Genomic DNA, 20,571 nt, shown 5'->3' with positions numbered 1-20,571 from the left:
AGATGACAGATGCTATTTCTCAAACGTGTGTTGGGCTGACTCACTGGATATGTTCTCCACATGGCAGCCTTCCAAATACGGTAACTTAATTCTACAACTTGGGTGATTTGAATTCTCGGTCTCTATCAGTCATCCATTCCAGCTCATTCTTGATTCTCTTCATTTTTTATTAAAAACCCCTCTGGGAATGGAGACCTCATGCAGTCTTCGACCTGTTGGGCTTACTGTCCTGCACTACATTTCACAACTCTTAAGTTCATCTGTGTTCTCATTCTCCCACTGTTCCCATTCAAATCCCATTGATCAAATAACCTCATTCACAGTTTATCCTCATTTTCACCCTGGTTTTTATCCTTTCAGGGACATCCCCTTCCTTCACTCACTCGACCTGCAGCTTTCCCAGTTTTGCTTGCCTCCTTTTCAATTCGGATGAAACATCTCTGACCTGAGGCAGTGACTCTCTTTCTCTTCCCACATATGCAGACACTTCTCTTGAATATTTCCAGCATTTTGTGGTTTTTTTACAGCACTGTGCACAAGTCTTGGGCAGATAAGTATAGTTAGGGTGCCTACAACTTTTGCACAGTACTGCAGTAATTTTATGTATTGCACTGCACTGCTGACACAAAAAACAACAAATTTCATGACATACCGGATGATATACCTGATTCTGATATGGGTCTCTTATTGTAGACTGACAGTGGGAACAGGGCAGGGAGCAGGAAGCACCAGAGAGACATTCCGTAATGATCAATAAACCAATTGTTTGGAATCAAATTACCTTGTGCGGTGTCTCAGAGTTGGGTGTATCTGCACCAGTGCCACCCCTGCCCTGGCACTCTGCCACCTAATCCCACACTCCTCCGGCAGTGCTTCAACCTCACCATTCCCAAAATTCTTTCCTCCCACCAGATTTACTAACCTGCTCTGCTCCACACTGACAAATACAGCACTGTGCAAGTCTTAGCACTCTAGCAATCTATATGTGCCTATGACTTTTGCACCATTTCTGTAGATTTCCACTATCTGTAGATTTTGAATTCTCATTATTTTTAAAAATCAGATTCTGAATCACAAATCTTTGATAGGTTCTGATGTTAAACCCCATTTATATGAACCCCATTAACAGACCAGTTAGCCCAATCAGCTGTCCTATCATGCAAGTTCATAGCTCATCTGATTGTAACTTCAACTCCGCATTTCATTCTACTGACTATAATGTTGCTGTGGTTTTCAAAATTCTACCTATTACTGACTTTAGAATCATTGAAAGATGAATCAGTTTCCTCCACCTGTTCAAGAGAGTTCAAATGACATGCAGCACCACAAGAAAGAATTTTGTCTCAACTTTTGCCTTCGTGCCCCTTCAAGAGGAAATATCCTCTCCACATCAACACTGTTAAAGCCCCTAGGGATCTTTATACATTTTGATGAATACACTGTCTTTTTGTGCATGATAACTGTTCAGGTAAATTCAAACCTCACCTTACAAATGGAGTAACTAAAACGCCATCAGTAAAAAAAATGTTGGAGATTCTCCAAAACATGTAGCACAGGGCGGTCAGTTTGCCTTCTCTGAAAGAGCAGTTCAATCAATCCAATTATTGAGCAATTGTTATCTATTCAAGGATTCATAAAATGTGGGGGAACAGCATTAAAGGTTCACCAATTAGCAAAGCCAGCAAAATGAACGAACAGTTGTCTTACCACTTGCATAACACTTTCTGTTAAAAATTTAGGCTGCAATTATGGTGACTCCTTTCCAAATAGTAAAGTGTATTTTCACAACCCTCCATTTTCCAGTACTTGGCAATTCTTTAAAAATAAACATGATTTTTTCAATATTTTATATTGGAAGGTATGAATTGACCACATGACAAATATTCATAGTAAATTCAAATGTAACAGTTCTTTCCAACACTAAGAAAAATTACAAAATCCAAGTTTGAAGAAACTACTTCAATTTTTTACTGAAATGTCTTTCTCCAATGGCCCAGTTAAGATGGGAGAAACACTCAGATCTGGTGGCTTTTACTCACTTAGCTAGGCACAAGTTCTAAGCAGAAATCAAAATCTGCTATTAAATCTTAAGAGCTTGTCTGCTGTATTAAATCCAAAGGGACAGCATGAATCTCCTCAAAGTCAAAGTCAACAGCAATTTATTATCAAAGTATGCACAGGTTACCATATACTACCTTGGGATTCATTTTCTTGCAGGAAAATAAAGAAATGCAATAGAATTTAAGAACCCAACAAACAGCCCAATGAAAGCAGTAAGCTGCCAAACAGTAATCAGAAGTACAGAGGCCGGAATCCAGAGGAACAATCTACTGGACGTACTCCGCGGGTTGAACAGCATCTGTGGGAAGAAAAAAATGTCGGCGCTTCAGGTCAAAACCTCGCATCAGTACTGGGAGAGGAGAGCTGCAATGGGGAATGGTAAGAAAGGTTTCCGAAATGATTGGTAGACTGGGGGGGGGGGGATGGAAGTAAATTGACACACTGGAAGTGCCAGGTAGGGTAGGGGAAGCAAGGAGAGAGTAATTAGAAGCTAATTTCATTTTAATTATTACCGTAGATTCCGGATTTTAAGCCGCTACTTTTTTCCCACATTTTGAACAGTTTTGAACTCTGCGGCCTTTAATACGGTGCGGCTAATACATGGTTTTTTTTCATGCCGCCAAAAACATTTTGCCTCGTAACAGTAGACCAATAAAATTGATGAGTAGTTCACAGAGGTCCAATGAAATTGTACGATAAATCAAGCGCACTTTCACAATTAAATTATTGTAAATCAGTCATTTGTACTCACCCTCATCAACATGGAAAACACTCGAAGAAAAGCATTGTGCTGCCTTTATGGCAGTTATTTAGTTTATAATATTTTCGCTTAGTAATTCATTTGTTAGTTAAAGTTAGAACTGTTTTAACTATATTTGTTTTCTGTACTACATCGCGGGATGCGATGACGTCACACCCGGTTTCGCCGCGTCTTGTGGGATACCGGTTTGCGATAAACGGGAAGGAGGGGGGCGAGCGGCGGAGCGAAAACGCTGCTTTTAAGTTAAAGGCGATCAATAACTTTTCCTGGTAGGCTGCAGTATATATATTTTTTACCAGTCGTTAGGAGATATTGGAATGTTGTTCAGTAAAGAAGTATACGCAACGTATATTTAAAAGTAGCCGCTTTACAGGCACGGTTCGAAAAAAAGCATTTGCAATATGTATTTGTTTATGTTACCATATGGATTTAATTAAAAGTTAAAAAATCCTCACGTGTAATATCTTTCTGTGTGAATATATCTCATATTACAACGTGGGACACCTGCGGCCGAAAATCCGGTGCGGCCTGTACAAGTAAAAAATTGATTTTATTTCTAAAATTAGAGCCAGCGGCTTTTAATCAGGTGCGCTCTGTAGTCCGGAATCTACGGTAATTAAAATATTTAGTCTTAAATAACAATCTTCCAAAGTCTGCAAGCATGTGTGCACGTATTTTAACTTCATTCAGTAATTTTAATGTTTTTCACTTTTACTCATTCAGTATCAAGGAGTATGAGATAGATGTCAAGGGCAGTTGAGTACCTGAATTTTGCGCCTGTATAGTCCATGTCTTTCGCTAGGCTCCCAAGGTGCGTCAGCACCTCGAGGCACGCTGCATGAATGAACATGTTCCAAGGGCAGGAAACCGACAGGCAAAGTCAGTGGAAGTTCGTTCCTAATGTTGCATGCCTGATCTACAGGATATGTTTGCTCCAACTTACTTGCAGTGCCAGTTTGGCTCAAAGTTGCAGACAAAATATTTAAACTGCAAGATATAAGATGAGGGGGAAAAAAGGAAAAAAAATGTACAAGGTAAGATAACAGACCATAGGACCTTGATAAAAAGAAATAAAATTTCAGCACAAACCCAGTCATATATCTTCAATTATTAGGAAACACAATGCTATTCAGTTACAATGATGATGTCTGGACATAAATATATCACATATTTATGCATTGAACAATGCATATTTAGACATTCAATTGCTTAAATGATCTGAGAAATTAATCATTCATCAAGTCCAAACCCTGAATGCAAAATAGAGATTTCTAAATACGTAATTACAAACCAGAGAGAATCTGCAGACGCTGGAAATCCGAGCAGCAGACGCAAAATGCTGGAGGAATGTTGAGTTTGGCCTACTGAGTTCCTCCAGCATTGATTGATTGTGTGAGTGAGTGAGTGAGTGAGTGAGTGAGTGTGTGTGTGTGTGTGTGTGTGTGTGTGTGTGTGTGTGTGTGTGTGTGTGTGTGTGTGTGTGTGTGTGTGTGTGTGTGTGTGTGTGTGTGTGTGTGTGTTCTAAATAATTACATATCTTTTAATCGCTGCAAAACTTGGGGTAAGATGTACAAGCTTCATCTCTGATCATTTACATTCAAGGGTAAAAATCTAATGATTTGCCAATAGAGGATTAAAAGAAAAATTAAATTAGGCCATGGACTTACAAACTGTGCTTACATTAAGATGTTGCATTTTAAAATAAAAGACTGTAAAATGAAGGATGGCAGTAAACTTAAGTTGCAAATCACATCCCATACAAACATGTGGTTTGGAGCCGCCACCAAGCAGGATAGAACCAGACTACAGCGCACAGTGAGGACTGCCGAGCGCATTATTGGAGCCTCCCTGCCCTCTATTGTGGACCTGTACTCTTCCAGGTTGAAGAGGGCGGGGAACATCATAAAGGACTCCTCCCATCCTGCGCACGGACTGTTTGATCTGCTTCCGTCTGGTAGGCACTTCAGATCCCTCCAGACTAAGACTAATAGGCACTGGAGAAGTTTTTTCCCTACTGCGGTCACTTTGCTGAACAGTTAACTGCCGGTTAACTGTCAGCTAACTATTACTTGGATTGCACTACCTGTATGTATAATTTATATTTTCATTTATATTTATCATTATTATTGTTATGAGCAGAGAGACAACATCTGCCGGAAGTAAATTCCTTGCATGTGCATAGGTACTTGGCGATTAAAGTCTGATTCTGATTCTGATAATTCCTTCCTCTTAATTGCCCATCCTTTTTCTTACTTCACTCCTGTTTCTGGTGAAAAATTCAGTCAGGAGTCATCGAGGTTCTAGAGGCAGCAAAGCCAGATAATGCAGTCATTCATCAGGCAAAAAATGCAGATAACTAGCAGCTTGCTGATGAAAACGAAAGTTGAACCTACCATCAAGGTGCAAACCCAATAGTAGGAATTGATACCTCTGAAATTTTCAGTGATTTTTCCTAATTTTTAAGTGTCACTTTGAAATCGTTGGCAATTTTTCTTCAGTCTGTTTGATAGTGGAGCTCCATTACAAGTGTCAGTGTCATTTCTGGGATTGACAACATATACAAAGTGACAGATCATGAGACGATATGAGCCATTAAACCATCGTTAACAGGTAAATTACGTCAACCTCAACTGAGAAACTGTACTTCCTCTTTTCCAACAGTAAATGAAATCCCAGGAGTTCAAAGTAACAGAGATAGGGAGATTCCCGCTCGAAAAGGGATCTGAATTTTACACACCCTCATTCTTGATCTAAGGCGGCAAGTGGCTAGATGGTTTAAAATAAGACAATGCTGGAAAACACTCAGCAATTCTGATAAAAGTGATTAACCTGAATTTGTTGTCTGCCCCGATATATGCCTTTCAATATTGATGAATTCAGGCGGTCATTCTTCGAGGAGGAGGCATCCATCGTTAAAGACCTTCACCATCTGGAATATATCCCCTTTGCATTTCTACCACTGGGGAGGAAGTACAGAAGCCTATAGACCCAAATTTAACATTTTAAGAACAAATTCTTTCCCTCTGCCATCAGATTTCTGAACAGTCCACGGACCTATGAAAACCATCCCTTTATTTGTCTTTTGCACTATTTGAATTGAATTGACTTTATTACTTACATCCTTCACATACATAGTAAAAATCTTTACGTTATGTCTCCGTCTAAATGTGCTCCACTACCCTATCCGCCACAGCCCAACTTGCCTCACAACACTGAACTCCATGACGTCATCTCTCCCAGCCCCACACACAAACCTAATCCTGATGTCCAAAGAGGCACCCCCCTGCCACTATCCCAAGGTGCACCTCAATTAACCCTGGCCACAACCCCACAAATGTTTGCATCTTTAGGATTTTAATGTCTTGCACTGCACTACTGCTGCAAAACAACAAATTACACAGCATATGGCAGTAATAATAAATTTAATTCTGATCTTCCGAATTTTCCTCAATCTGGAAAGATCAAGGTCCAAGCCAGCAAGTTGGAAAATAACAAATGCACCACTCAAATTTGAGCAAGCGGTGAGAAAGTATGGGGCTACAGATTCATCAACCTTACCTACGGGTCCGGCAATTGAAAGAGAATCATGGTGGATAAAGAATAACACGATCATAGTGAATGTCTCTTGGAATTCCACATACAATATGGTGCCATGTTAAAGGTTAATGCACAAGAAAAAAAACGCTCATGGAATCGATGACAACATATGAACATGGTCTGGGTTATAGACAAAAAGTAAACAAACCTCCCATTTTTAAGTTGCCAAGCTGTGGCTGTTGGAATGACAGAGTAAAGAGGCCTTATAGATCTCGAGTTTATATTTCCTAGTGCCAGCATTCTCCTCATTTGCATATCTTCATCATCTATGCAACACTAAATGGTATAACAACAGAATATCCTGATCTGAAACGCTAACTTGCTTTCTCTCTCTCTCTCTCTCTATGAACGCTGTCAGAACTGATGTATATCTCTTGTCCATTAAACGTTTTTTCATGATTTTATAGAAGTCTTACTCTGACACTTGTTGCCATTTAAAACTTAAATCAATTTGGAAATACAAGATTTAAATTTGAAGAGATAATTTCAAACCTAATTGACATAAAGAACATTTATCACTTTTCTCCACTTGATCTTTGCCCTGTCTCCAGATCAGACATATCTACCCAGTGATAGCAGAAATCGAAATGCAAATCCTTTCTTAAGAACAAAATATCAGTCACCAAATGCATTAGAACCCCCACAGTGGAATAAATGCTGAAGTCGGAACCTTGATGCTAAATCCCATAAACTGGTCTGCACGATTGCGTCACTTGAACAGCATATGCAATACTCCCAGAAGTGATTTATTTCCAACGTTAAACCAACTTTGCGGCCAGTATTCGAAAGAAAGCAAACCAATTACATGGTGCTGCGAATCGTCATTGTGGGAACAAGGTGTATACATACCAGCAGGAGGGTGGCCCGCTTTGGTTTCCACCTTCTCCTTGGGTGGGGAAGACATCCTCGCCCCCTCGCTGCTCCACACTCGGTCGCTCTGCTACAAAGTGGCAACGTGGCTCCACAAACACAGCGACCCAGGGGCGCCAGCCGGGCATGCGCAGAGCTGCCCCCTTCGCCTCTCCCTCGGGACGGCCACGGCGTCAAGCGCCGAGTGGGCGGGAGAGCCGCCGCCGCCGCCGCCGCCGCCGCGACGTAAAGCGAGGACGTGGACGGCCGCTCGTCCGCAGTGTGGGGCCTGAGGCTGACGGGCGAAGCAATGGAGGCGGGGAGGGAAAGGGGAAGGGTCAGGGTCAGGGTGAAGGTGAACGGGTTGAGAGGTAGGCCGAGGAAGAAGAGGGATCGGGGGAGGGGATGGGTGGAGAGAGTGGGCTGAGGGTCGGGATAGATGAGGGAGAGGGGAAAGAGGATAAGCGAGAGGGAGGTTGTGGAAGAGCGGGATGGGGGTGGAGGGAAGAGGGTTAGAGTAAGAGGGGTGAAGGAGTGAGAGGGAATGGGAGGAGTTTGGGTGGATGGAGAAGATGAGGAATAGTCGAGATGAGAGGGGAGGTAACGGAGATTATCTAATAAAGGGGGAATGGGAAGAGAGGGATAGAAAGCAAAGGAAAAGTCTGCATGGAGCACACACTAAGTTTTGGAGGAGCTCAACAGTTCAGGCATTATCTATGGATGGAGGATAAAGGACGATGTTCAAGTCCGAAATGTCAACTTTTATCAGAATCGGCTGTAATACTACTAGCATATGTTGTGAAGTTTGTTGCTTTCTCCTCTCCATAGATGCTACCTGACCTGCTGAGTTTCTCCAGCATTTTGATTTCCAAGATTTCTAGCACCTACAGATTCCCTGTGTTTATGAAAAGTCTTAATGAATACTTTTCATCTGTATGCACTCAAGAGAAAAGGGTTTTCTCGTCTGATAATTCAGTTTGATTGCTGAAATTCAAGGAGTATTAGATATTTTAACTGATACTTCACTAATGACTTACCAGACCTCACATGAAGGGCTGCTACAAAAGGTTAGAGACCTTGGTGTCTCAGGTGGGCTAGTCAACTGAATCCAAATTGTCTTGGTAATAAGAGTGTAATGGTGGAGGGTTTATTATAATCGCTTGCCCCCATCAGCCCCATCCACCTTGCCCCATCAACCCTTTCGCCTCCCTCATAACCCCCAACCAACCCCCATCATCCTACTATACTGCCAACCCCTCCCCATCCTCACCCCATCATTCCTCTTCTAACATTCCCACTCCCATTATCTCCATCCCAATACCCCATCTCCTGTCCCAGATCACTCCACCCCATCCCTGCTCACTCCCTTTCCCCATCATGTCAACAACCCCTTCCCCTGCCCAAACTCCTCTCCCACCTCCCCTCCTTGCCCAAACCACTCACCCATCCTCAACCCTTTACCCCCACTCCCCTCTCTTCATTAGATGGCATTTAAATCAAAAATAATTTGTTAACATTATTGATTTTTTTAATAAACTCCTCATCGAAGCCTTTCAAGCAGAAAGGCTTTTCTTGAGCTATAAAGGCAATATGCTGGAACTATTCAGCAGATACGGAGACAGAAATATTTCAGGGCAATGCTCACCTCTCTTCCTCTTGTCTTTCCTCAGCTCAGTCTTCTGTTGGTGAGGATTACCTTTTTTGCACCTGTGTACCACTGAGAATATTTTTACTTAATGAGCATGGTGCAGTTTGACTGGAGCATAACATTCATATTTCTGATTAAATCTTATTCTTTGGTAGTTCCTTTTATTTAATCATTGTTTCACAGTGACTTTATGAGGAACTGATAAATCTACTAATGTTCCCTGCTATCTCCCAGCTCATCTTCAGACTATTATGAGCAGCCTTCCTGAGTTGCTGTTGCCCATGTGCAGTTAATGAAAATTCCAGGATTTGGGCCTTGTGACAAAAGGGCTGACAATGAGTCAACTTGCCCTCAAGTCAGGATGGTACGTGTTTTGGAGTAATCTGTAGATACTAGTGTTCCTGTGCATTTGCTGTCCTTGTTATTCATGGTAATAGGGACCATTGTTTAATCAGTGCTATCAAAGCAGTGTGCAATGAGTACTTGCGGTACATTTTATAGGTGGTATCTATTGGAACCACGATACTCATGCGGTAGGTGGAGTGCCAGTGTCAGTCTTCTTGATGTGTGCTAGCAGTTCACTGATCCGGGTAAACAGCAGTCTATAATGCACTTGACTATGCCTGTTGATGGCAGGAAGGCCTTGGAGTATTAGCAATTGAGTGACATGATACAGGATACACTGTGTCTGACCTCCTATTTTAGCCACATTCTTTATTTGTTTGGTCCAGTTAAGTTTCAAGTCAGTGTTGAACCCCAGAGCATTGATGATGATTGTAATATCGTTGAATGTTGAGGTGTTCTGAGATTACAACAGGGTCAGGATGAACTGGGGAAGAGGGCCAAGGAATAGCAGATGGAGCTTAACTTGGACAAGTGTGAGGTGTTGTATTTTGTTAACTTAAACCAGGGCAGAATTTGGGCAGTAAATGGTAGTGCCCTGGAACATGTGGAATAAAGAGACCGAGGGTTTTCTCAAAACAGTGACACAACCAGACAGGGCAGTGACAAAGGCCGGCCTTTATCAGTCAGGGAACTGAGTCCTGGAGTTGGATATCCTGTCACAAATGTATACGTTATCTATGAAACTCCACTTAGAGTATTGTGTGCAGTTCAAATGGTCCAGGTATACGAAGGATGTCATTAAGTCAGAAAGTGTGCAGAAAGGATTCACGAGGATGAGCTGGATGACTTGAGTTATACGGAGAAGCTGGATTTGATGGGACTTCATGCCTGAGAGCATTGGAGGCTGCTGGGGTGAGATTATAGAGGTATATAAAATCATTAGGTGAGTGGTCACAGTTTTTTCCCCCAGGGTAGGGGAGTCTAAAACTAGAGGACCTAGATTTAAGATGGGAGGGTAAAGATTTAAAAGGGACTTGAATGGTAATTTTTTCATCATGGGGTTGTGGGAATATGGAATGAATTGTCAGAGGAAACTGGAAAGACAAATTCAATTGCAATATTTGAAAGACATTTGGACAAGTACATGGATAGATATTTAGAGGGATATGGGTCAAACAAAGGTAAGTGAGACCAGCTCAGGTAGCCATATTGGCTGGCATTGAAAAGCTAGGCCAAAGGACCTGTTTCCGTGTTGTATATGCAGTTTGACTCTTGTTGGAGATAGTTATTATTTAGGACATAAGACATAGAAGCAGAATTAGGCCATCTGGCCCATCAAGTCTGCTCTGCTGTTCAGTCATGGCTGATCCTTTTTTCTTCTCCTCAAATCCAGTTCCCGGTCTTCTCCCCGTAACCTTTGATGCCATGTCCAATCAAGAACCTATCAATCTCTGCCTTAAATACACCCAACAACCTGGCCTCCACAGCTGCAACAAATTCCACAAATTCACCACCCTTTGGCTAAAGAAATTTTTCCACATCTGTTTTTAAAGGGTACCCCTTCTATCCTGAGGCTGTGCCCTTTTGTCCTAGACTCTCCCAATCATGGAAAAATCCTTTCTGTATCTCTGTCTAGGCCTATCAACATTCGAAAGGTTTCAGTGAGATCCTCCCTCATCCTTCTGAATTCCAGCGAGTACAGACCCAGAGCTATCAAACGGTCCTCATATGATAACCCTTTCATTCCTGGAATCATCCTTGTGAAGCTCCTGTGGACCCTTGCCAATGCCAGCACATCTTTTCAAAGATGAGGGGCCCAAAACTATGATGCAAATATCCTCAAATTTGTTCTTATAATGGAAGGAAGATTTTTGATAAAGCAGCTGTGGATGGTTAGTCCTAGAACTTCTGCAGTGATGTTTTTCATCTTGGATGATTGCCCTCTGAAAATTACAACCATATTCCTTGTGCAAGGTGTGACACCAATCTCTGGTTTGCTTTCTATTTGATGCACATTGGCTTCAGTTTTACCGGGGTTTTCTGGTCAAATGCTAAGCAGATGATTCAGTTCAATTTCTTCCTGAGGTGCCCTGTGATGGCAGTGTCATCTATTTGGTACTTTTAATTGAACATGGTTATAGCGATCAGGCCTTAACACTCACATGCTGGGCCTGACTATTATTGAGTATGGGTGTTTTTGGAAGTGCCTCGTCCCTGTAGCAGTGAATTATCTACTGCCATTCGTGGTAAGATATTGCAAGGCTGCTGAGCTTTAAGCTGATCTGATGATGGTGAGATAGCTTAACTCAGAATATTGTATGTCGTTTTTGCTTTTAATCTTGTGTAACATCCTGTAATATAGCTTCGCTAGGCTGGCAGTTCACCATTTTTAGGTGAGCTTGGTGCTACAGTTGTATTTATTTTTGCATGACGGTGTGTGTGCTCACTATTTTGAATGTGCTGTGTGATTTTTGCATCTTGGCCCCAGAGGAACACTGTTTTGTTAAGCTGCATTCATGTATGGTTGAATGTTAATTAAACTTGAATTTGATTTTGAATTTGATTTGATTTGGCTTGTTCTTCTGCACTCTTTATTGCACCAGAGTTGATTCTTTAGTTTGATAATCATGGCATGGTGAAGAATATGCCAGGTCACAAGTTTACAAATGGTGATGATGATCCACAGCACTGTAGTCAGCTGCCCTATCCCCTGTGTTGCCTTACCTTTCTGTAGGCCAGCAATGTCCTTGAGGATTTAGTCAGCTAGGCCTGAAATGGTGCTACCAAGCCAGTTTTAATGACGGACCCCAGTGTATATTATATGCTCTCACTACCATTAGTGCTTCTACCTAGCGCGTTCCTTGTGGAGGAGCACTAATTCATCAGTTGCGGTAGAATGGTATGTGGTCATCAGGAGGAAGTTCCCTTGCCCATGATCAATTTGAAGGCATGCAACTACTCAGGTATGAGTGACCTGTTGTGTTCAAATTCAGTGCCAAGATCAACAGCAGGTAAAACACTCAGTTTTATTCCTTCATTTGAGTGTAGACGTAATGGTAGAACTGAATGAAATGGAACTGAATACTAGACTATTTTAGAAGATATGCAAGACTCGACAACATGAAATGTGATCTGAAGACATGTAGGCCAGATCATGAAGGATGACAATACAATTTTAGAATTGTATTATGATGATTTTGTTCCAGATATAAACTCACAGAAAAATGCAATTTGGCCCATACATGTCGATGCCTACCAAAACGTATATTCAAACTAATCCCATTTCCCAGCACTTGGCCCATATTCTTCTAAACTTTTGTCATCCATATAACTGTCCACATTTTAAATGTATCTAATGTATTTATCTCAACCACTTCCTCTGGCAGCTGATTCCATATATCTACCACCTGCTTTTTAAAAAAATTTCCCCCTCAGGTTCTTATTTCCCAGGAGTTGATCAAGCTTTGCCCCACCCTGGAAGGACCATCTATATACTGCACGAGGAAGCTTTCCTGAACATATTGAATATGTACTCAGTCTAGACCTTTAACACTAAGGCAAATGCTGTCAATATCAGAATAGTTAGAATCTCCTTTGATGACGACAATATTATTCTTACAACGTGCATATTTGTCTTTCTAATTCCTGAGTCCTACTTGGTGCCTGTTGTATGACCCCTCTTCTTATTTCTCAGTTCCACCCATATAGCCTTGCAAATAATCCTCCCATAATGTCGTCTTTAACAACTTACTGATGTGATGTTCCCCTTAATCAAAAAAGGAAGTCCCCAGGTCTCTTTCCTCCACCTCTATCTCACCTAAAGCACTTGCATGCCAGAATATTAAGCTGCCACTTTTGCACATCCCTTAGCCATGTTTCCATAATAGCTATAATATTTTAATCCCATGTTCCCATGTTCCTATCCATGCCCTAAGTTCATCTGCTTTATCTGTTAGACTGTATGCAATTTAATCAAATAAATTGAATATCCTGGCCTGTTCCACCATCAATTCTGATGGGAACTGCCCAACTATATGAATGTTTTACTGTTAGACACTGGTAGGTGCTTTTTGTATGTTGTGTTGGGTATGTGACAGCAGAGTTAAATCATTTGAAAAGGGAAGTTATACAATGAAAGAGATGAGTGTCAGTTTAATGTTCCTTGGCAATACACTCCATCATTGGCAATAAGGTGGATTACAGACGTGATTTACAGCAGATGAATTCCTGTTTGATGTTAAAATTGAGCTCTCTGCAATCAACATAACATGTAAAGTTGGATTAGAAATATTGAAGTGTTGATTATATGAAAAGTGTCTGCATATACCCATAAATGCACCACAAGCTGGGCATGTAAATATTATCATATGGTGTTACCTTCTCCATTCTGAGCAGACTGATGTGAACACCAGCGGCAAGATGGTTGATGCTGACTGAAAATTTATCTTGGAACAATTCTGCATTCAAGTTATGCTTGCCAAGAGTTTTCCTCTTTCAAACAGTTCAGTGGCTTGGATGTATGCTTCCTTTATTGGGATGTCTGCAGTAAATCATCTAATGCATGCCAAGTGTACACTTTTTCCTTAGGGGGCTCCCAGTTTAGTGGTTCTTTGAAATGTCTAGTTAAGTGATTTTCTTGATCCGTCACTGTTGTTAGTAGATGTATCAGAAATAAATTAGACCATGTATTTGTTGGTATCTCTTGCTTGCCACTAATAAATTGGATCATTTTATGGACAGTTTCTTGCTCGCCGTGGACAGATGCATTCTCTGTTAGTGTTGGGCTTGCTTGTTTGTTTGCTCTTCCAAGATGTTTGCCATACTGATCTGTTTTGCTGTGCTGCTTATGGTATTTGTCCTGTAACCTCTGTGATTATGTGTCCAGGATATTTTACTTCAGTGGGGTTTAGGTGATTTGCATAGATAAGTTCAGCACAGGACAAGCCCCCACAATGTTGTGCCAAACTGATTAAATTAATGATTCTTTATTAAGATAATCACTCTTCCCCAGATATTTACTATATTCATCCAAGAATAAGTTTATAAACTTCTATTAAGTCTTACTTCAGCCTCCGTCAGTCTAGAGGAAACAGCTTCGGCTTGTCCAGTCTCTCCTTGGAGCAAATGTTCTCCAAACCAGGAATCATCCTGGAAAACATTCTCTGCACCATCCCCAAAGCTTCCACGTTTCTTCTATAATGAGGTTACAAAACTGACAACAATAGTTTAAAAGCAAACACGAGGAAATCTGCAGATGCTGGAAATTCAAGCAACACACACAAAATGCTGGTGGAACACTTACAAGGACATATGAAGTATCCTGATGAAGGGTCTCGGCCCAAAACTTCGACAGTGTTTCTCCTTATAGATGCTGCCTGGCCTGCTGTGTTTCACCAGCATTTTGTGTGTGTTGCAACAATAGTTTAAATGTGTTCTAACTAGAATTGTATAAAACTGTATTAAAAAAAACTGTATAGAATTGTGCAAATACCTCAGCTAATAAAAACAAGCATGCCTTATGGATTCTCTACCACCCTATCAAACTGTATGACTACTTTTAGGGAAATACAAATCTGGAACTCAGTTCAACACTGTTATGGATTCTACCATTAGATATGTACTCTCTATTTTTGATATCCCAATGTTCAGCACCTCATACTTGCTCAGACTAAGCTCTATCCACCACTTCTCTGCCTGTATCTCCAACTGATGTTTATCCTGCAGTATCCTTTGGCAATTTTTATGTGGTCCACTATGCCACCAATCTTTGTATCATCTGCCAACTTACTCACCCTACAACAGGACAAACAACAGCAGTCCCTGCAGAGCCCCACTAGTTACAGACTTCCATTTGGGAAAAGACCCATGCACCATTACACTCTGTCTTCCATGGGGAAACCAATTTTGATCCAATCAATCAAGTCACCATGGATTCAAAATATCCTAATTTTCAGGATGATCCTACTGTGTGAAACATTGTCAATACCATACAAAAATCAATTTTTGTACTTTTCTCTTGGTTTCATTGTCACTTTGTTCACCTTGTTGATCTCTCCATTTCTTTCTCCCTCTCCACCAAGTTTTTAACTGCTTTCTATACTTCTGCAGTTTGTTAACCTCTAAAGCCTATGTCACTTGTTTTATAAACTTAAAACTAAGAAGTGCAAATTGATGAAGGCTTCCATAAAATACTAGTCACCGCCAAAATCTGTTCATTTCCTCACTTTTTCATGTCATTGAACATCGGAATTCGGTATTGATCATGGTGTCAATCTTGTTCATTTTTCTACCCCCTTGGAAGATACTAGATCACGTGAATTATCTCAATGTTGAAGTGATGTGCCACTGGTGATTAGATGAGCAGAGTCTATCAGTGTCTCTTTCCTTTTCCATTCATGCTGCATATCCATGACTTCTCGTTGTTCTGTTACTGAGGTCATGGCATCTTATCCACTCATGTTCCACCTGAAGTGTCAAGTGGAGATAACTCTTTGGTTCTGCATCTCTCTACCATTTATCAGAACATAAGGTGCTGATGTTCTGTTCCCCCCCTCTATCTGCTTCTCTGGCTGGTGGGCTTCTGTTTGAGCAGAGATCTTTGTATTGCCTTGTTTAAAAGTATGTCCTTGTAAGTTGTTAATCATCCTGTCCAAACTATAACAGAGGTTATCCTCAGAAAACACTAATTCTAAACAGTCTTCCTTTCTTACAAGCAGTAGTGTCTCATCTCCATTGTGACTGTAACCAGCTTCTCTGTTTTGTACATTGCATTATTTTGTATATCTCTGGAATGAGACCTAACGAATTCTTGACACGGGGGCATTGTCAGGATAAGTGAGATAGGAATGGAAATGAGAGAAGTTGTGGATGTATAGGAAAATAGAGTAAATGGAATAAAGGAGAAGACAAAGGAAAGGAAAGCTGGGAAGAAAAAGTGGGTGAGTAATGGAGGATGTATTTACTGTACAACTTTAATATCAGGAAAAGAATTTCTGCTTTACACCCATTTATGGGCCAAATGGACCAGGTCATTTTCCACAGGATTCCACATCTCACCCAAAGTTCCAGGTATCAGAATGCAATGATGATATTTCCAAATGTAGCAATTTTCTTTCTGTTATTAGTCACAACATATTCTTCTTGATTCAGTTTAGAGTCTTTTACTGGGCATTCATTGGAAAGTGAAATTAAGTTGGTTTGCATATTTCAGACACTCCAAAGACTGGTTAGCTATCAATCTGCTTTATAATTTGTGATTGTAAGTTTGTTTTTCTTGCTTATGAATAATACTAATAAAGCTTTATCTGAGAATCTCAGGTCAGCACTGAATCCATAAATCAAGGGAACTAACTGCAATTTTGATAACTAGTGCATTTTTGTAGATTGATAATCCACCCAGAGGTCAGTCAAATGACTTTTTGCTTGTGAAAGACAGACATCATTGGTGGAGATATTTTATCAGAACCAGAATCAGGTTTAACATCACTGGCATACGGCGTGAAATTTGTTGTTTTGCAGCAGCAGTACATTGCTATATATATTTTAAACTATATATTACAATAAGTATATATACTTATCATATATCTCCTTATATGAGGGGGGTCCTTAATGATGGATGCCCCCTTTATGAGGCATTGCCTTTTGAAAGTATCCTCAATGCTGGGAGGCTTGTGCCCATGATAGAGCTGGCTGAGTTTACAACTTTCTCCAATACTGTGCGGATGCCCCTCCATAGCAGTGATTCGACCAATTAGAATACTCTCCATGGTACATCTGTAGAAATTTTGTGAGTGTCTGGTGACATACCAATTCTCTTCAAACTCCGAATGAAATATATCCACTGTTGTACCTTCTTTGTAATTGCATCAATATGTTGGGCTCAGGGTAGATCCTCATACTCCCAGGAAGCTGAAACTGCTCACCCTTTCCACTTCTGATCCCTTCATGAGAAGTGATGCATGTTCCCTCAACTTCCCCTTCCTGAAGTCCACAATCAATTCCTTGGTCCTACCAATGCTGAGAGCAAAGTTGTTGCTGCAACACCACCCGACTAACTGATTTATCTTACACCTGTATGCCTTCTCATCACGATTTGCAATTCTGGTAACAATAGTTCTGTTGTTGACAAATGTATAGATTATGTTTGAGCTGTTTTATGAAGTGTAATACAATGTGAAATGGCATGCTGTTTCTTGTATATATATATATATCCTTCATTTTCATTGATTTTCAAGGTTCTCTCAAAATGCTGCACACTGAATTGTTATTTGTTATTGCTGCTGACACATACAGAAGTTCAGTCATTTTATTCTGTGTTATGTAAACTCACAAGGCAGAAAGCATTATTTATTTAATAGGTCAATGAAAGTGACTTTCAAGTCATAAAGGTGTTTCTGTTATGCAATGTAAATACAAAATATTAGCTTTTGTCTTCTTCAGAAGTATTTGTATTTTAGTTTTATAACATTTGAAATATATGGTCTGGCTAGCTGCCATGTTTTTTATTATTAATTTCCATGAATAATCTGTCTGCATATTCACCTAAAACATTCCTGATCTTCAACTGAATCCTATCCTTTGAATGTGTATAAAGTTTATTCAATCTTGGCGCTTCTTCCTTCTTGTTTTTGAGTAATGGTTCCCAACCTGAATGGCACAAGCATCTACTGTGATAATATTACTACTTTACTCCCCAAGACAGTCACAATCTGGTTAGGATGAAGATTAATCACAACAGGATGAGATCAGGGCATATCTGGGAATGGATTCTTACATAGTGATTCATACTTAAAGACGTACAACTGAGGGAAAATGGGGTCCGAAAGCCACTGAGTTGAATATTGCCAACTGAAATTGCTGTTGTGGGGCTTTGCTGTGTGAAAGTTATTTGTTTTATCCCTTAAACTACATCAGTAACTATACTTCATTGCTTGTAGAGCAGCTGGAAACACTGCTGAAGGTCTCGCCTGAAACTTCAATTGTACTCTTTTCCATAGATGATGCCTGGCTTGCTGAGTTCCTCTAGCATTTTGTGTGTGTTCCTTGGATTTCCAGCATTTGCAGATTTTCTCTTGTCTGAGTTTGAAATACTGCATGACTATGGAGATTTCTGCCCATTTTTTTTTGCTGAATATTTAGGCAATGGAGAGTTGGTCAGATTGTGCCTTGAACGCAAATCGGTAGTTTACCATAGGACAGCACATTGGTTGGAGGATTGAAGCTGACACTGGGAACAACTGTGCAAAACCTTTTTAAACAAATGGCATTTTAAAGTCCTATATCCACTAACTAAAGAGGCTAAATGCAATTTTGTTGATCAGCACTTCAATGAACAGTGACCAGCCATTTGGGAGTAAACACAACTTCAATTTTAGGTGTTGTTTAAAGTGACACTCAAATTCCCATTTCATGATAGTTATTCAAGCTTCAATCTGGTCACCTCTTTATTGCCTACATATTAAACAAAAATTTGCATATTGGCCTTCTGTTTCACTTGAAATCTCTTTTTTCTTGGTCCCCATGGTAAGCCACATCAGTGCTGGAGTATTGGAGATGTCTGAAAAGCAATTTCTCATTAAAGGTAATGTAATTTCTTCAGAAAAACTGTCGTGCATCAATGATGGCTACTTGTAAATTATGTGCACAGGAGCAATCTCAGCCATTTACAAGAGTGTGGCAGCAAGCTTGATTAGCAAGGGAATTAAAGAATCAGCTTCACTCTTGGTCACAACATCATCACTTTATGTAACCATTATTAAAAGCTAGAAGTATAAGAAAAATGATAAATAGTGATACTGGCCTTTACCTGAAGAGCTAGAATAACAGGTGGAGGACTTTATACTTCATTTTATACAAACTTATCCAAGAAGTTAAGGTAGTCATAGTTGGGGGAGGTAGTGGGGATAAGCTCCCATTAAATGCTATTTAAATGCTCCCAATGGTGTGCACCTCAAATAGCCTCTGACAACTAAGTCTAGCTTTTGGCCTTCATGTGTAGCTTACCTACTGAGTCTGGTGGAACCACTTCTACTGACAGGTGCCTTAAAACCAGTCATTTTGGGCAGATGGGGTTTGTCAGCTGTGGTTGGCAGCTCATCCAGAAGGAAAACTCTGATCTCAAACCTCCTCTGCCTTACAGTGATACCCACTCTTGGGAGAGGCTTCGGGAGCAAACCCTGAGGAAAATCCAGAGCTGCAGTCCTACATTGAGTTCAACGCTGACTGGCAACTCCTGTGATGCTGCTGCTGCCAAACTGAATTGGTATCTTCTGCGTGGACGACAGCTCGATCTCCATATCGTACTGTCCTGGCTTGCATACCAGCTTGCCTATCATGTGGACAGCTAGGATGCAATATCAACGGTCAACCCTGACAAATGGAGAGTCTCATCTGAGAACTTTGTTCAGTTGGTCATTGGACCTCGAAGGATGGACAAATCTTGTCGAAGTACTGCACAGATAGACTAGAATTTGAAGAGTAAGGTCACATTTCTGGTAGAAAGAAAGTGATGAAAATACCTTAAGTGACTGTGCCACGGCAAGGTAACTGATCATCCAAAGACACTTTATGTGGTAGAAAATAAAAAGAAGCAAATTCTCCAAGGGAGGTAAAGATTGATGGGTATACATGAGGGTATTTGTGCAAAAGCTACATAATATTTGCAGGTTATAGAGGTTAGTGTGTGATTACATTGTTTTGCAGTAGTTGAAATAATCAGATTATCAGGCAACACACAAAGTACTGGAGGAATTCAGTAGGTCTCAACCCAATGTCAACTGTACATTTCCTCCCATAAGTTACCTGACCCGCTGAGTTCCTCCAGCACTCTGTGTGTTGCTCCAGATTTCAACGTTTGAAATGTCATGTGCCTGCAGATTATAAAGTATTAGTCCAACAATATCAGCTGTGCTCTTCCCATATTAAAAACATATGTAAATAGTTGTGGATGGTTTTAAAGCAGAACAAGGTTTGATAATTTTTACGTGATTATGTTGGAATTGGTAGCTGATATAGTGGTTGGTTATAATGTATTGCTATGCATTATATCTACATCTTACAATAATCTCCTTTCAAGCGGAAGCAAGATCTTAACTTCTTACTCAAACAGCCATTTATCTCTTCCATGTCAGTCTGACTTTAAAACAAGATATTACATGCAGCAGAACATTGCAATAAATTGGGTAGTGGGCCAATGAATGGAAGATGGAATTTAACTTGAACAAGTGCGTGGTCTTGCACGTTAGTAAGTTAAACTAGAGAAGGATTTACCTTGGTCCTTTTGCCTTCATCAGTTGGTGCATTGAGTACAGGA

The 20,571-nt window shown here is 40.5% G+C and overlaps 1 protein-coding gene and 1 long non-coding RNA gene across 2 annotated transcripts in view; both read right to left on the bottom strand.

Annotated features, from left to right (window-relative positions):
- The window catches only part of LOC140713693 (death-associated protein 1 homolog), a 107,645-nt gene extending 100,182 nt beyond the window's left edge, over window positions 1–7,463 (bottom strand). Inside the window, exon 1 of the mRNA XM_073024088.1 lies at window positions 7,268–7,463. Within this exon, the coding sequence (XP_072880189.1) occupies window positions 7,268–7,322 (55 nt within the window). The 5' untranslated portion in view covers window positions 7,323–7,463. The remainder of the gene's footprint in view (window positions 1–7,267) is intronic.
- Window positions 1,719–5,775, bottom strand: LOC140713694 (uncharacterized). The gene is made up of 3 exons (XR_012095711.1): window positions 5,651–5,775; window positions 3,586–3,808; window positions 1,719–2,359 (listed from the first exon to the last, which is right to left on the bottom strand). It is a non-coding gene; the product is annotated as an uncharacterized lncRNA (long non-coding RNA).
- Window positions 7,464–20,571: the final 13,108 nt, after the last annotated feature.

The sequence above is a fragment of the Hemitrygon akajei genome, chromosome 20, assembly GCF_048418815.1.
Source record: "Hemitrygon akajei chromosome 20, sHemAka1.3, whole genome shotgun sequence".
NCBI classification, from domain to species: domain Eukaryota; kingdom Metazoa; phylum Chordata; class Chondrichthyes; order Myliobatiformes; family Dasyatidae; genus Hemitrygon; species Hemitrygon akajei.
The sequence above is the reverse complement of the archived record's forward strand: the minus strand, read 5'-3'. Positions and strand labels throughout refer to the sequence as shown.